The sequence below is a fragment of the Seriola aureovittata genome, chromosome 23 (genome assembly GCF_021018895.1).
Source record: "Seriola aureovittata isolate HTS-2021-v1 ecotype China chromosome 23, ASM2101889v1, whole genome shotgun sequence".
Taxonomy (NCBI): Eukaryota; Metazoa; Chordata; class Actinopteri; order Carangiformes; family Carangidae; genus Seriola; species Seriola aureovittata.
This window is the reverse complement of record NC_079386.1, coordinates 14,268,672-14,285,657: the sequence shown is the minus strand read 5'-3', so window position 1 is coordinate 14,285,657 and position 16,986 is coordinate 14,268,672. Positions and strand designations below refer to the sequence as shown.

The 16,986-nt window shown below is 41.7% G+C and overlaps 2 protein-coding genes across 13 annotated transcripts; both read right to left on the bottom strand.

Annotated features, from left to right (window-relative positions):
- Positions 1–1,756: 1,756 nt before the first annotated feature.
- LOC130164389 (heterogeneous nuclear ribonucleoprotein C) lies at positions 1,757–11,906 on the bottom strand. Of its 12 annotated transcripts, none has more exons than XM_056369079.1 (11): positions 11,790–11,894; positions 11,204–11,288; positions 9,721–9,754; positions 6,461–6,709; positions 5,322–5,614; positions 4,313–4,385; positions 4,173–4,220; positions 3,654–3,817; positions 3,413–3,526; positions 2,858–3,009; positions 1,757–2,720 (listed from the first exon to the last, which is right to left on the bottom strand). In XM_056369079.1, exons 4-11 carry the CDS (start codon positions 6,463–6,465, stop codon positions 2,628–2,630), a joined length of 942 nt encoding a protein of 313 aa, XP_056225054.1. In that variant the 5' UTR covers positions 6,466–6,709; positions 9,721–9,754; positions 11,204–11,288; positions 11,790–11,894; the 3' UTR covers positions 1,757–2,627. The 12 variants fall into 12 exon arrangements, with proteins under 12 accessions (XP_056225054.1, XP_056225057.1, XP_056225050.1 ...); XM_056369082.1 differs by having other exon boundaries at positions 6,461–6,510; XM_056369075.1 differs by having other exon boundaries at positions 11,204–11,906.
- A 608-nt stretch (positions 11,907–12,514) lies between these two features.
- Positions 12,515–16,648, bottom strand: si:ch211-63p21.2 (FH1/FH2 domain-containing protein 1). Its single transcript, XM_056369073.1, has 9 exons — positions 15,582–16,648; positions 15,085–15,225; positions 14,753–14,935; positions 14,300–14,419; positions 14,039–14,200; positions 13,547–13,800; positions 13,217–13,439; positions 12,977–13,094; positions 12,515–12,860 (listed from the first exon to the last, which is right to left on the bottom strand). Exons 1-9 carry the CDS (start codon positions 16,056–16,058, stop codon positions 12,832–12,834), a joined length of 1,707 nt encoding a protein of 568 aa, XP_056225048.1. The 5' UTR covers positions 16,059–16,648; the 3' UTR covers positions 12,515–12,831.
- Positions 16,649–16,986: the final 338 nt, after the last annotated feature.

Below are 16,986 nucleotides of genomic sequence, written 5' to 3'. Positions count from 1 at the left end.
TCTTGGAGGCGTGGAATCTATCAGTGAAAACCTCAAATGTGATGCTAATAAAATAAAGGGAAGCAGGTCTGATAAGCTCAAAATGTACACATTTCCAGTATTTTCTAAGAAGGCAATAAAAGATGTTCTTCCAGTGAAGCTGTTGCGTAAGAACCACCAGCGCTCAGACGATGTTTTAACTAAAGGTACTTGTGCTGCAATCACTCACTTTAACTGCCACACATTCTTCATCCCCTCCAGTGCACACCACAAAATCTTTTCCGCTCTTCCTGTCATCTCTCCATCTGTCAGCTTTTCTTCCATCTGTCTCCCGTCTTCTGCGGCCTGTTCAGCCATCCATCCATACTCTCATTATCATCCATGCCCCTCTGCCTGTCTGTCGTCCCCTCCTTAATCACAGTTCACCATGAAGACTGCTGCTTATTGATTAGTTATCCCTCTCTTCTCTTTGCATTCCTCTTTAGTCCTGCCAGCTCTTTGTACTTGCTTTCATTACCGAGCTCCAAGGCCTCAGCAGACCTCCAGCAGGATAATGTATATTAATAAGGAAGCTGTGTATTGATGCAGTTTGGTCACTGGTAATGAAATTGCAGACTAACAAGCTTGTCCGCTTAGATTTATTTTCATTCTTCCTTTCCATGTCTAGCTTGTGGACTGAATCGCTCACTCTTCCAATGTGTATTTTGTCAGATTTAAGAAGTAACTCACTTACCTCGGGTGATATTCAGTCATGCAGATTGTTTTGGTCTGGGTCTGTGTTTGGAGACAGAGAATTACAAACTGTGAGGAGGTTTAACGGGGTGGGTTGCACGGAGGGAAAGACGTACAGCAAACTGAACTGCTGAGGTGAAAGGTACTTAAAACTCTTGTAGCCAATTGCCTCAAATTACGTCAAATTGCATATTCCTTTCCTGAGAAATAACTCAGTCAGATCTTAAGACACAGACGCTATACACATATTTTTGAATTCGGTATGACTTACCGTTTCCGAGGGCATCGTTATATCCGATGTCCATCGCGAATAAACGTCCGTAAAACTGGTTCGAAATCACACAAAAAAATGCGCTCTTTCTCGCCCAGGAATAATCACGTTTTTTCTTCAGTATCAAAATAATCCAGCGATACGTCTGTAAATCCAATGGCGCGCTGCGAACAGGAAATACTATTAGCTATTTCGCGCGTACTTTTGATGGTGCCACTTTGTCAGACTGTAAACAAATATAAGCTAAACTATAAAGGGTTCCACTTGTAGCACACACTGAATCCATGGCAACATAGTGTTTCCTGTTTTGATTTTCTAAAGCATTATGGGAACTTTAGTTCCAAAATTTAGAATATGGTTATTCCTACAATCAAAGTAAGAGAAACAATGATAGGAATGAAAATCCATTACTATGAAAATTTTTGATGTTACAATTTTTTTTTTTTTTTTTACATTAACAAAACCATTAAAGATTAATAAAAACTTGAAGAAATAAAAGTAATATTACATGCTTAGGTGAATGTAAAGGCAGGGAGAAAGTGATCCAGCAAGAGTTTTTTACAAGGCAATAAAAATACTTCATGTCCAATCCAGCCTCAACCTGTCTGCTCTGCATTTAAAAGCTACACAGACTCAACATCCACACTCTGCTCCTGTTACACAACCCATAATTTCTCACCACCTTTTTTATAAAGCTCCACCTTAATGACACACAAGCCTTTCACTGCACCTGAACACATCCATGAATGTTGTACCAAAATCCCATACAAGATCCAACTTGGAAAATATGTTTATTCACTTTCACCAGTGCAGCTGAATGACAAACAGAACATCAACAGAAACAGACAAACATGGAGTAGCACTGCATTACACAAGTCAAGGTCGATTAAGGTCGTAACACCTCTGCAACAGACAAAAGTATTTTCAGAGTAATGAGGGTTTTTGTCGGAGCATTTGCGCAGTCCGACATGGTATTTTCAACATGCTCGTGTTATCTGACAAGCAGAGGGTGAGGATTTTCTGTGAAGGACAGAAGTAAGTTATTATGTTCTCTCTATGACACACTGCCATCTGCTGGTTAGGAGGCAGCTGTACAGCAGCTGGATCGGGAATATATTTGACATTTTTTTCAAGACTGAGCTTTGATCAAACCGTTGCACCTGAGCAAATTTTTTTTTTCCAGTTTTGTTTAAATATCAGCTTCTGCCAAATAATAGTTTGTTCAGTTTTTGGTAACAATTCAACACACTAATCTAAAATCAATAAATGATACGGGCTTGGTTCACATTCCTTCAATTTGTTTATACTGGAAATGTAAAACAGGTTAACTGAACTGACATTTTGTCTAAATGTAACACATTTTGTTTTTATCCAGTGTCAGAAAATGTTAAATGTTAAAATTCAAATAAAATAAAACAGAAGAAAAAAAGTAAAGAAAAGTTATTTACTAAATCCGGAAACAACTTGACATAGTTATGATTTTGTGAATCTATGTGACAGAGGGAAATGTCTACAATACACTGTATATAAATGTCCAGTCAATTCAGCAGATATGAGCACATTGACCATTGTGTACAAGTCTGATGTGGAAACACAATCACACACAATAGTTTTGTGCATGTGTGTCAGCCTGCCTGTGTAGTGTTTATGACTCGTCTCCGTTGGCGCTATCACCGTCGTCCTCTCCTTCCTCCTGCTCGCCTTCCTCCTCATCCTCGTGTCTCCCTCTGCTTTTCATCTGCGCAGAAGGAAAAGTGGACAAGCAAAACACAAGTCACTGACTTCTTAGCTCTTGCTCTGCTTCTGCTCTGCTTCCCTCTCTCTCTCTCTCTCTCTCTGTCTCTCTCTCTCTATCTCCTCATCCCCACTCCTCACCTCATTTTCGTCCTCCAGCAGATCTCCCTCGTCCTCGGAGTCGTTCAGCTCCTGGCTCTCTCTGTCCCGTTTCAGGCTGTCCTCCTTCTTGCTGGAGGTAGATGAGTGGAGCGGGGACACTTCACCGGGCTCTGGTTTGGAGCTCTTCATGTCTGAGTAGACGGTGGGAAAAATAAGATATTGTAGGTGAATGCTTCTCCTATATATCTTGATAAACCTGTAGGTCTATCTAAAATAAATAAATACAGTATGTTTTATTGGATGAAATTCATATTTTTGAAATCCGCATATGCCCCTTCATGACTCATGAAGCGGTGTGAGTCACAGAGAAGATATTGTGACTTGTGAAAAGAGTGAGAAAAATATCCAAAAATGTAACTCCTGTTATACATTTGGCATTTAGTGTGATGTATTTTACTTCCTTTGTTCAAACAGTAACCACAAAGCTTATTAACAAAACTTTTTTCTGATTTATCTTTACCTCTGCACTCATAAGAAAATCCAGCATCTTTGTGTTTATATAATTTTCTGGCATCATTATGATCTCAGGCTCACCGGACTTCTTGCCGTGGTCCTTCTCCATGCGCTCCAAGCTCTCCAGCAGGTAGTCCACCTTGTGTTTGATCTGTGTGAGCTCTCTCTTGATGGTCTGCAGATCGTCTACCTTCACTGTGGAGACAGGAACAGACATGAGACAAGACAGGAACAAGACATGAGAACGCTGACAGAGAACTCAGTATGGGGGATGGGGGGGGGGGGTCCACGACATATTTGTACATGACAATATGGGACTTACTCGTACGTGAGTTCCTCTGGCTGCTTTTGGAGGAGGAGGAGAAGCTGGCTTTGGTTCGTCGGCTCCCTCCGCCGCTCAGACTGACCCTGGGGCGCTTTGAGGGGATGACGGCGCGGGACAGCGGCGGAGGAGGAGGAGGCACCCGGGACTGGTAGGAGTACATCCTGAGGTAGAGCCACAAAGAAGAATATTCCTTCATTATGAACAACTTTGTTTCAACAAGATATTTTCCCTTTTTGGATTTATTGACAACACATGCTAATTAAAACATGGAGACCTCAAATAATTGTTTTGCATTAACCTACGTATCTGTTTTTCATTTGTATATTTGTTCATTCAAGCTTAATTTCAACATTACATTTGTGGGAACCATACTGTCTTTTCCCTTCCAACACTTTTTACACCTAAACCATAAGAATTATTAAACATTGAGTCTGAACAATAACCTTTATAACAATAAGCTGTTAGGTGATAGATACATTGATAAAAATATGAGCAATTATTCTAAAGACGCCTTACCTATCATAGTAATCTCTTTGAAAGTCATAGTCCAAATCGAAAGACGAACTGTGGAAAGAGCGGGGATGGAGCAGAAAGATTAACTTCAGCAACTTCATTTTGACACGACATCTGACCTGTGTAGCGCAGTGTGTACACACCTGTACATGTCTCCCGCCGAACGCTTCACAGTCTTGGATCTGTGAGGCTTCGGCTCTCCTGCCAGGTTGATATCTGCGGGTGGAAAGACACCGAAGTCAAAGGAGGGAGCCAGAGTTGTCAGGAGTGGGAGAAAGAGCCTGAAACATGTTATGAAATTTCAATTAACACATTCTATCACTGCCACCCCTCCACCTGACGTTTGGTTATTTTGCAAGACTAACGACAGGCATTGCAAATCAGACAGTTGCTCACGTTTATTTTTAATCTACTTGGAGCATCGAACAGATTTAGAACCAGAAACAGCTTTTTTTTTTCTCTATTAGTTTCTTTAAGTTTCACTCCTCAAAATAATCCTTTAAAACACTCTAAAAAAAACCCACTGAAATGCTGTTGTTAAATCTCTCTTTTTAGCACTAGGGGGCAGCACATGGCTCAGCTGTGGCTCCAGCACTGCTGTGACCCTGAGCAGAAACAAGCAAGCATAAGAAATCACTCCATTCAATTAACATGATTATTCACTGCTGTAACTTCATGTTTTTCTGCACAGACACGAGAGAGCTATCGATCTTTCCATTTAAGTCTTGGCAGGAGAAAATATAAGCATATTTACCAAAATATTGGAACTATTTGTTTAAGTTTAGGCAAGTAGAGCGAGTCGGTGGTGATGCCAAGCACCTCTGATCCACCAATTAACATGTGATATATATATATTTTTTTTAATGTGTACAAATGCACAAAGTGTAAAAATGACTTGTAGTTGTTACCATGATGTTGCCATGCTGGCCAGGTCAGGTCAAACTACTCCTTTAGGAGAGACAATAAACACAACCTTGACCTTGACCTGGACAAAATCGCACTCACTTGGTGCTCTGAGCATCATGACATGAAGTCTGCATTCTGAAGTGCCCTTGGGCAAAATACTGAACCCCACAATTGCCCCCACTTGCGTGGATATGCATGTGTGATAGAAAAGCGGTGTGTAAATCTTGAGTCACAAAAGCTACATACCCATAACCCCCTCCACCTCACCTAGGACCTGTCCCACGATCATGCGGCCGTCCTCGCTGGCCACGGCGGCCCGGGCGTTCCTCTCATTGGCGTACTGCACAAAGGCGTAGCCCTTGTGGACGGAGCAGCCGACGATCTTGCCGTACTTGGAGAAGATGGCCTCCACGTCGGCCTTGGTGACCAGCAGGGTGTTGAGGTTGCCGATGAAGACGCGGGAGTTGAGGGAGCGGGGGTCGGTCTTGTTGGTCACGTTGCTGCTGGCCATCAGGCTGGAGGTGGAGGACGACGACCAACTGGACAGGAGGGAGAGGAGCCAGGTGCAGAGAGGTGGGCATGGAGGATGGGAAGGGAGAAGAAAGGGGAGAAAACAGACATGTGATTGGGCAGAAAAGGTGGAGGTTATTGATGTTTAGGGAGACAAGAAGTGGCAGAAGAAAAAGAATGAGTTGATAAGCACATAGCGATATCTATATTCTTGTCTCTTACTTTACATTTAAGAGCTACACACATGCTTGGAAACTCTCTAATGTGCGGATTATCTCCGCACCAAGATAAATAAATCCTTTTTCTCGCTAAATACTGTGACTGTGTGAGTGTCACATGGTGTAATAGCTTGACTTTTTATGCCTAAGATTTAAACTGGTATCCCAGATAAGAGGGTCTTTAAGAGGTGCAAGAGGGCTGCAAATAATATCGACTAGCAGCCCAAAAGCCAAAGATCTCCAATTTACAATGATATAAAACAGCGAAAAGCAGAAAATCCTCACAATTAAGAAACTGGAACCAGCAAATGTTTTTCCTTAAATCAGTTTATCTGTTGATCAACTACCGATTAATCACCTAACCATTTAGGCACTAATGACAGGTCAAAGCTAATTGTGCAAACACACCTCACGAATACAAAACACCACCTTGCACTCATCCTTTTATTAACTAAATGCTGTTGATGTGCACAGATGTACAGTAACTCTACACTAACTCTAACGGTGCAGGTGGATTCAGTCAATGGGGGTGCTACTGTATATTTTACGCACACTAAATGAGTGTTTGCACTTTCTGAAGGGAGACAGGAGCCTCTAAGAGCAGACATGAGAGCAGAATAGACAGTGTGATCGGGTCATGAAGCTGCCAGCACTCACTCCATTGTGTCTGTACTCGGGTCGGTGGAGCTCTGCCTGCCTGTCTGACTCTGTTGGAGAGAAGAGGGTCGTCGAGGAACTATGAGAGATGGAGTCAGTGACTGTGGGGAGACACACTTGGGTTTCTGGGGGAACCCAAGAGCTGCTTAAAAGTTGGGGGGAGTGGCTGCAGGTCAGGAGGTGGTAGATAAAATGTTTCAAAAATTGGAGGTGGCCATAAAAAAAAAAAATAAAAATAAAAATAAAAACCTGTGGGATAAATGGTGGATTGTTATGACAAAAACAAATAGTGCATTTAGACTTTTTCTTACTTTTAAATGATTCACTCATGAGCATGTGTAAATGTAATAACTAGGAAAATAAGAAACACCAACAGTGTCCTTGCAGTAGCACCACTTGGATGAAGCTTATAATGTTCAGGTTTTGTTTTTTTTGCCAATATTAAATATAGATTTGCTTAGTGAATGACATTTGCATGGGTGCTGATGAGTGCAGAAGTCACATGACGACAACATCAACAGTGGTATCATTGTATACCTGGAGGCTCGTATCAATATTATGCAATAGTTCCTGAACCTACTGGTACGATGACACACTTTTTATTTTGATCTCCTTGGAATCTCCTTGGAAATCTTTACAGATCTGCTTTTGGATCTTGTTGTTTGTGTTTCATCGCCGTGACTTTTCTTCCTTGTTGCTCTACATCAGTCGAGAGTGACGCAACAGCAAATCAGGCGGCGCTTGTTGTAAATCGCAATTACTAAAAGCAGCATCAGGAGCGAATCGCATTAGCGTGTCATACAATTAGCAGCGTAAAGTGTGTCAGCTTTTAATACGAGCACAGAGAGGCCTCAGACTGTCGCTGAATTGCTGTTGCGTCAAGTCTACAACACTGCAAAGTTACGTAACATTGCAGCCTCACAAGATTATCACAGCAAGTGCCAAACACAGGGACGCTTTTATTGCATATTTGTTAAATGAGGCCAGTGACTGTGACATTACAAATAAATGACCATCAATTTATTGTTTTGTGTTCCACCCTCCCTGTTTTCTTTTGCTAACTTTGTGGAAGTGTCAAGAAACATAAACCCCACCACAGGTAAACACTGGCTTTTCTCATTGACCTTTTGTGCGTCTACCTTGTGTGTTGTTGCTAATTCCCTCTCGGCCATTACCAAGCCGTGTCTCAGCTGCCAAAAAACGCAGCGTAAACTGTAACCCGGCAGCAGCCTCTCCCTCTCTGGCCAGAAGCAACTAGCAGGGGATTACATGGCTTGCAGCAGAATGGCTGGCCAAAAGCTTAATGCTCTGCTCTCCTCTACATGATTTGGCCGGGACGTTTCTGTTGCTTGGCAAGCTGACAGGGTGTCTACAACGCCGAGTGTATTCAGGAGGCAAGAGGGTGGGGGTGGGGGCGCCATCACAGGCTGCTTAGCAAATGTTTCTAAATCATTGTGGCATGTGGGGGGAACATCCAGACTTTATGCACATACACTCCGTGTGATATGTTGCTGTTGGGCAGTAATAGAAAAACATTTTTATTTGAGAGTCTGGTATTACTGAACACTTACACACAGGGTGGCGAGGATAACAGTAACACCTGATATATAGCATCCCTGTGGGTAACAAAACTGGTGAGGCTCATGCTGTTTGTATAGAGGTGTGAACTGTGACTGGTCATTTCTGAGGCTAGTCTAGTCTAGTTTAGAAAGTTGCTCAGTTAATACTCTGGCTAACCCATAGCCACTGATTATCATTGACTTGTAAACACTAGTTGCTGTTTAGGTAATGTCATTTTTCTGTGTTTGGCACATGCCCCCAGCTTCTTGGGACTTCTCTCAGTGCTATATGAAATGATTTGGCACCACTTGACAGTATGCATCAGCTTTAGTAAGAGTTTGGCATTCACCATGTTCATTGTGGAGTTTTTTTTTTTATTCATTTTTTTAGGCAACTTCCTGGAATAACAATAACCTCAAGAAATTGAACAATATAAGCTTCACCGAGGTGGTGTTTGTAGCAGGGCTATTATTTTGAATAGAGTTATACTGTAAAGTCTCAGTTAGGGGCTAAATGATGTCGATGTCATGATATTTACATTTTATAGCAGCAGAAACATTTCCTATCCTCTGCCTCATCCGGGCCTTACAGTGAGATGCTTATAATGATCTTTACTGGAAATTTAGTTTCATTTTGCCTCGTGGGATCATAACAACAGATCAGTTATGTGAGATAAAGTCAGTTTTCTGTGCTTAAACTGTGAAAGACACTGCAGCTGCAGCTTCATGTTTGAAGACAGACAAGATAAAATGACTGGCAGAGCACCTTCGCAGTGGGAACAGATGTGTCACATGTGTGCAGCTGTGCATAGATTAGTCTATATGTTTCGATACAGATTTCAGATGTAAAAATGAAGACAAAGATGCAAATAGGAATATGATCTTAAACTTAGTGGTAAAAAAAAAATCTCAGTGTAACTAAGATGGATGTGAAAAGAACAAAAAACTTGTTTGCATTTCATAAAGGGATACACATCATCACTAAATATTCTTATTAGTGATTACTGAGTAAGTTAGTAATGAATGGTATTCAGTAGGCATGCTGATTTAATGGGCACAAACTTACTACAGGTTGTAATAATAGTGGCATTACTGTTATAATAGAGAGCAACGCCTCTTAAAGTGCAGGTAACATTGTTTTCATGTGAGTAATGGACCAGATCTGACTCCATCAAATGACATGCACACTCACAAAAGAAACAAAAATAAATAAATCATATTGCAAAGCAAAGGCAGAAAAAAAAGAAAAAAAAAATCTGGACTTTTTGCCTTTGTCAGTGTCAGTCCTTCATCCAAGGACTGTGCGCAGGAGAACGCTCAGGTTGTTCAGCAATTAGCTACAAATCAGGCCTCTAATAATCAATAATGAACGTTATGTTTTTAATAATCATAAAATCAGGAACATGTTTGGAAGTTCATACAAGAGGCCACTAGTGCCAAACAGTCTGAAAATAAAGCAGTTGATTTTCTAGTTTCACAGCACAATAAATAAAATAAAATAAATAAATAAATAAATAAAAATGAAAAAAAAAAAAAAAAAAACACTACATGCTACTTGCTCTATGAAATCCAAAGGGGGAGAAATGGGCTAAATCACAAAGGGGTGAAAACAGAGGTGGACTATTAAAAAAAAAAAAAAAAAAAAGATGATGCAAAAGTTGAGGTGAAAAATAAACCAAAAAAAGGTTGAGACCAACTTACGATTTGCCGCTGTTCAAAAAAGTGGCTTCAAAAACTAAACAGGGGGAAACAAAAAGGTAATATTAGAAAAGAAACCCTTCTAAAATGAACTAGGACTGTTATTACAACAAGCAGGGGAGGAACTGGGAGGGCAAAGTATGAAAACTAAGTAAAAAAAACGAAAGACTTCCCAATTATAAATCCCCTAGCACACTCCCACTATGACCTGCTCTCTAAGAAATCACTGCTAAGTATCGAGTTATAGGTCAGATCTTATTTTGGCAGGGTCTACTTCACATCGCTAAAATGTTTATTCATTTTCAACTCAAACAGTAAAAGAATAGAAAAATTGTTTGAAATTGAATTTACAAACTGATGAAATAAAATGAAATCGTTTTTTGTTTGGCCCAACCGATTCAAAAAAAGTAAAAGTTAATAAATAAGAATGTTTTCAACACTGAAGTTATAAGTGTTTCGGGGAACAAACACTTAAAACTAAATGAATAATTAACGGTTGGTGGTCACATTGTATCATACTATTCTTGTACTGGTTTGTTTTACCTCTAATGCTAGAACTGATAGTTATTACTATTTGATTATTTAGTTATTGATATTTAAACTACAAATTTGGTTTTACTTTTAAAAATGAAACCACTAATGCCGTGTCTTTTGCCAGCTCAGTTGATATTGTATAGCACTGCTAGGGGCTCGAATACCCATTCAAATAGTTAAGCAAGAGGAACAAATGGAATGGATGTAAGTATCAAGAGTTTGTCTATAAACCTCTACCTGCTTATTTGTCTCTGACCTCTACAGATATGAAAACTGAAATTAAACAGTATAAGCAGAAGACTATCAGACATTGGTGTCAGTGCACAGCAGAGCATCAGTCTGGGGGAATAGGTGGCCAGCCCACTCTTTCCTCCTGCCTGCCCTCCTTGTGACAGGCCAGAGTAAAGGGTCGGCTGCAGAACAGCGCCCCTGGAGCCTGGAGGGACTCCTGCTCAAGGACACTTCAACACTTCCAGAGGACGGTGTAGGGTTTACCACACAGAGGTGTGTGTGGGGGGGGGGAGGTACAGTAGGGGGTAAAACAGGGAACTTACAGTTTGGGGGGGCCATCATCAACTGGAAGTCTACCCTGCCTTCCCACTGAAAACTTTGTGGCAGATTAGATTAGGAGCTTTTTACAGACATGAATACAACTGATCAGTCAGAAAGCACTAAAATTCAAGAAAGGATCAGAGCAATTTTGAGGTGTTGGCCTGACTACAGCTCATTGCAGGCCCCTCTGTAGGCCCTCCTCCCGGGTCTAAGCAGCTCCACAATGCAGAATAAACTGCTACTGAATGAATAGGTTTCTCAATATGCAAATAAACTTTAATGATTATACCAGAATTACTAAATGCACAAGTTATGTCGAACCAATGCTACAGAATTCCCAGGTACATGACTGCACAGTACATCAAAACACCGTTGTGTTAATGTTCCGTAAAAAACGCACCCACTTCTCCTTGGGGAAAAACATCTTGCCTGAAAAATTACATCATTCCTCAGAGATTTGCTGCAGAAAATATACTGTCTCAGCACTGCCAAAATCACAGAGAAAACAGGAAAAACAAGTCTTAAGAGTCAATGTCAACCACTGCAAATCAAGTTACAGGTGGGGGCAAAACACAGGAGGGGAATAAAAAGCGTTTTAAAAACATATTTCCAGAAAAAGGGAGACCCGTTTTGAACACTGTCCAGAAAAGACTGGAATAGTCTTCCATCTTTCTCTCCGCGAAAATACGACCACAATCAGATAAACAATAAGGTAACACAGCAGCCCTGAAAAATGGAGGTTTTAAAATGTCTTATTCGAAAAATAAAGGCAAAAATCTTGCTGTGGAAGCTACTTAAAACTAGTTTCTGCGCAGCTCATACTGCCATCACAAAATGTACGCCACTATAAAACCAACACAGTCTCAGGAATACCAGCCAGGAAAAATGCATTAAAAATAAAAACAAAAAGTCCCAAAGACGGTTGAAAGTCTGGAAAAAAATTTAAAAAAAAATAAGAAAAAAATCTCTCGGTTAAAAATACTCACCAGGAGCTTACTACTAAAAATGAGTAAAAGTCAACGCTGTTTTTACTTGAGAGGGTAACGATCCGCTTAGGGCTCTGCAGGCTGATTGTATCACCTTGAAACCAGTGGATATGAAATGGCGTCGACACCACACGCAGCAGAAGGGTCACGCCTACTGCTGCATCCCAGTCTATGATTGGACATTGAAACCGCCCCCGTGTGAAGGCACACTTTAAAGATTGGTTGATACGCGTGCCAGTTCGGCTCATGAATGACGACAGCCGTACAGTGTACACGCCTGATTTTCATTGCACTTAATCATTATAGCTTAACTCAAAGACTGCTAATGTCCGGGCGCGAGATCCACATACTCTCGTTACACTCTTTATTTTACGGATTTGGAAAGTTTCCATTATTTTCCACAGACTTAGAGATTTTACACATAAGCAGACCCAGCTATAGCGTGCAGCTGTTTGCTCTGTCTGGGAGCGAGATGTCCACGCGCTGTAACCAAGCGCGTGCTTCGGCGCGCGCGCGTGAGCAACAGCTGTTGGAGAAAAGAGACATAGTGAGTGATGTCACAAACTGACCCTCACTGCTACAATAGTTATGCATTCTAGAATACAAAGTAAGGTGGAATAGAATGTTGCGAAGAATAGAATGTAATGTGATACAATGTAACAGCTTTTAACATAATGTAAGAATTCAGAATACAGTGTAACTTAATGTTAGAATTCTAAAGAGGACATCATCATCATCATTTATTTTTTTACACATTTTTACATTTCATTTTGTTGTCTTTTATTAAAGCACACACACACGCACGCACACACACACATGCTTATAGGAGTTTGATATATTTGCTATCAAAACAGATTTTAATGCATCTTCACTTTTAAACAAAAGCATAATTAAAAATTGAATGGCACATGATATGTAAGGCACCTGTCCATTTCCATATCGCTCAGCAAAACAGCCGAACTGTCTGTAACAATGTCACAGTTTCTTCCTAATATACAAGTGACTCAGGGATGGAATGGCTTTTGAAAGTATCCCCACAGATTCACCACTTCAACTTCTGAGAGAATGAACCTGAGAAGTAAACAAATATGGTTTCAGTGTAACACATTTGATAGATAAAGGGATTAAGAAACATAGATCAAGAGAAGCAGTTTGGGCTTCAACAATGTGTTTATCACATAAGGCACCTTGTATGTCAGACGTCCTCCTGCGGTTTCGAGGCAGTGTTGCATCCAGCCTCAAGGTGGACTCGGGTGTTCTCAGCACCTCCTCCAGCTTACACTGCTCCTCACTCCTGTCACTCTCCTGGTGAATCAGCAGGTATTCAGTTAAAATCTGAGTGATACTATGATATGTAACTCTGTCCCTTAATTTTGTGCAGAATCATACTTGTGTAGTTGTATGTAAAAGCATCTTTAAATGAAAACCTGTGTGGGAGTTTGAAGACGTTTCCTCCTGCCTATGGGAGTGTTGGGGCCCGGGCTTTCCGTTCCACTTTTTTGTCGTTCCCGCTCTCTCTGCAGCAGGATGCCTTGCCGTGTGGTCCTGTACTCCAGAGAAAAGTTACTGATGGTTTTACAGAAGTCCTCTGCTTTTGTGTCTCTCACCATAGCTCGGGAGTAGCCGAGGAATAAGAGGAAAGAGTGGAACCTGGAGAATCAAAAATGAAGAGCAAACAGAAAGTTTTAGGAATATCTTAATGTTAACAATTTAAAATTTGGGAAGCCATTTTGGTTTTATTTGTTGTATTAAATAACCTGTTGATAACCCGACGATGGACAGCTCTTAGGACCTTAAGCCTCTCCTCAAACTCTTTCAAAATCTTCGGCAGCCGGTGACGGAGTGAACCGTCTGGGGCCAGGGACTCATCTCCTCCCCCTCCCCTCTTCTTCTCCCCCTTTCCTCCTTTCCTCTTCTCCTCAGCCTTATCCAGTGCCTTCAGCTGCTCCCACGATGCTTTGCACAGGGCCTCTAGCTGAGAAAGGTTGGACTGGACTTGGGAGTAATCACACTGCAAAAATGAGAAAAAAGAAGTTTGTGCATTTTGAAGTGGCGTCACAGTGGATTACTACTTAATTTTGAATATATTAACATTTTTGATTGTCTGTTTGAAATAAGATTATATTTATTTTTGTTCCAGTTTTTACTTGGTTTGGAATCTCAAGGTTTTTGTCATATCATACTCAAATGAAAGCATAACATACACACTCAGGAAACACACACACATACGCATAGATGCAACAACACACCTTGCCAGCTTTAGTAACAGCACTGATGTCAGAGTAGAGATCAGAGGATTGTGGGTAGAGCTGCAGCAGTAGGACACAGACGTGGTGCAGCAGGGGCTGGCGGGAGTGTGTATCCCTCACCTGGGACAGCTTGCCCAGGTAACTCAGCTCAAAACCCCGGGCCTTGGAATATTAAAGTGTGGGGGGAAAAAAAGACTCACTAACACTGCAAACTGCATTAAGGATTGATAGCATAAAAGTTTAGGATTGTACTGCACCCACCTTGCATCCATTCAGGAAGTTACCGATCGCTAACACTGTTGCCAGGATACATCTAAAGGTCTGGCTGGCTGCTAGCTGTTCCATGGCCAGTTTCAGATGGAAGAGAGGCTCAGCAATTTCCTTTTAAGAGGAGGGACACATTTAGAGGACAATGTACTGACTAGATGAGCCAAATCTATGTTTTATTTTCAGTTTGGTGACATTTTTGGTGATAGGAAATCAGATTGAGGTGGTGTTTTTCTACTTCCCTCCTATAGGGATTTGGCTACTTGCCAATCAAACAATACTGTGATGGTGGGTTTTTTGATGAGCTTTTGTGGGAGGCACCATGGTGGTCAAGAAAATGGTCATGCTAACTACCTATATTCTTTTTTTAGGACATATTTTTAAATACAATTTAAGTGCAAAAAAACGATTTTCCATCTCATGCTGTTGCATGTTTATTGTACTTACCCTCTCTAAGGAGTCGTAGTCCAGAGCGAAGGCCCACAGCTGAAGCCTGGAGCTCAGGTGAGAGATTTCCCCTAAAGTGAGGAGGCAGAGCTCGGCCTGGGCCAGATGAGAGTGGGGGTTCTGGGCCTTGGCATCCTTGATCAGACATAGTTCCTCTTCTGTTGGGATCAATGCTTGAAGCCTCTGATTTAGAAGGAATGTGAAAAGAGATTAGGTCGAATGGGACTCTCTGCTGTCTCTGCTCTCCCACTGCCTATAGCCAACAAAAGCAAACTTTAGAGGTTAATGAAATGCTGACGCTCAAATTCTGGAGGACGTGACCTCTACTGTACCTGAACGTCCTCTCTGTCCAGCACGCTGCTGTCCATGCTGTATATAGCAGGGGGGAGGAGGCGGGGAGGGGGCAGGCTGCTCAGTGCAATGGTTATGATGTTACTTCGCTTCATCCCCAGCACTGAGACTGATGGCTGCTTCTGTGTTGAGATACAGAGGATTATATGAAACAGTTTCTTCAAGATACTAAAAGTATATTTGTAAGTGCATTTTAGGATTGCTTTTAGCCTGCTGAGCAAGTGTTTTAAGGTCAGATAGGTAAAATCTTCTGCGACTACATTCATGTATTCAGGCCCTAGTAGTGAATCCCTAAAAATGCAAGAGATTTCATATGGTTTAAAATGTGGTTTCAACTCCTTCATTCCTGCATCTTTTGTCGGAATTTGACAAAGTTCAATTAAATGACTTTGCCACCACTTCCCCAAAGGTTTACATTTGAAGAAAAACTAGAGAACCACACAAATTGACCGAATGTGATAAAACTGTGGTTGCCTACCTGTCGCGCAGAAGCCACATTAAAGCAGGTGCTACTGCCCTTAGACTCAAACAAGTACTCCAGTCGGTTTGTATCCAAATGGACCGGCTCAAGGCCGGCCCAAATAGTCTGAGTCCCAAAGCGGGTCATCCGAGGAAGGGGACCCAAACTCTGCAGTTCCCTCCAGTGGAGCTTTAAGGTGTGACATTTAATGTTTTTACCTTTAAGGGAGGCCGAAGGCAAAGCCGGCGCAAGAGGAGGAGGAGGAGGAGGAAGAGGAGGAGGAAGAGGAGGGGGTGCTGGAGGGGCTTGGAGACATGTTGATGATTCATTGATTGAATTGGTTCCCTCGTCCTCTGTACTGTCTTCCTCATCCCAGAGGTCGGAGAAATCCAAGGTGTTGAGACAAAGACGTGCAGCAGGTTGGAGGATTGAACCCCAGGGCCGGTCAAAGTCCCATGTCAGGGGGTTATCCTTGTTTTTATCTGACTCCTTCATTGGTCCTTCAGTGATGTCTGTGACTCAAAAGAAAGTTTTGTTGATATTCAATAGAATTACCAAGACAAAGAAGGTTATCCAAAAACTGCACCTCTTCTTCATGGTAGAAAAACGTAATTCAGATCAGAAGGAGACTTGCGTCGTTCCTTTTTTCCTCCTCTCACTGAGCTCACAGACTCTGTATATCCCTCTGAGTGTCTGTGGATGCTCCGTCTCACTTGTTCACCACAGAAGCACATAACTCACACAACCAAATCACAATCTTCGAACCACCACTGTGTGTTCTCACTTCACCGTAACCTGCAATTGTCTTGGGTGCAGTGTTTTGTCCCTGAAATCAAAAAATGAGGAGTCGTGTTTGATCCAGAGGTTGACTGTTCTTCTCCCGCTTGTGTGCCAGAGACCTGCGACCTCAGTCAAAGAGAAACACTTTATGTGTGTTTTGAAGGGTTGTGTTTAGTCCTGCATCCAATTCTGCTGAAAAAAAAAAAAAAAAGAAATGCAGGGAACGCTTTTCTGCAGAGCTTCCAGAATATCCAAATGACGTGCCTCTGCAGCTATCCCTTGACTTTCATATCCTCCTCTCTCTCTCTCCCTCTCTCTCTCTCTCTCTCTTTCTGTAAGTGACAGTGAGTTTCCAAGAGCAAACGAGAGAGGGAGAGAGGTGCATTGGTCCGTTGGTGCATCAGTTTTGGTTTATTTGAGTTGCACCCTTTCCCTTAATTTCCTTATCGAGCCTTCATCTCCTGTTTGTATTGCTACTTGTGTATACACAAACCTCTCAATCTCCCTCTGAAGATCTGTTACTTCCCTCCTCTTCTGCCCCCCCCTTCTCCCTTGTGAGTGCATAAAAGAGCATGATTGACTATTTTGCCCTGCATCCTTTTTTCTTTTTTTGTTACATGCAACACTGTGGATGTCATTTCAG

Excerpts from the sequence above, each read along its gene's own strand:
- LOC130164389 (XM_056369074.1), bottom strand. Across the intron at positions 3,818-4,172 it reads CAAAGAGATTACTATGATAG|GATGTACTCCTACCAGTCCC; the intron begins GTAAGGCGTCTT and ends GCTCTACCTCAG. Across the intron at positions 3,010-3,412 it reads GGACCACGGCAAGAAGTCCG|ACATGAAGAGCTCCAAACCA; the intron begins GTGAGCCTGAGA and ends CCGTCTACTCAG.
- si:ch211-63p21.2 (XM_056369073.1), bottom strand. The coding sequence starts at position 16,058 with ATGAAGGAGTCAGATAAAAACAAGGATAACCCCCTGACATGGGACTTT. Across the intron at positions 14,420-14,752 it reads ACTACGACTCCTTAGAGAGG|GAAATTGCTGAGCCTCTCTT; the intron begins GTAAGTACAATA and ends TCCTCTTAAAAG. Across the intron at positions 14,201-14,299 it reads ACTTCCTGAATGGATGCAAG|GCCCGGGGTTTTGAGCTGAG; the intron begins GTGGGTGCAGTA and ends TAATATTCCAAG.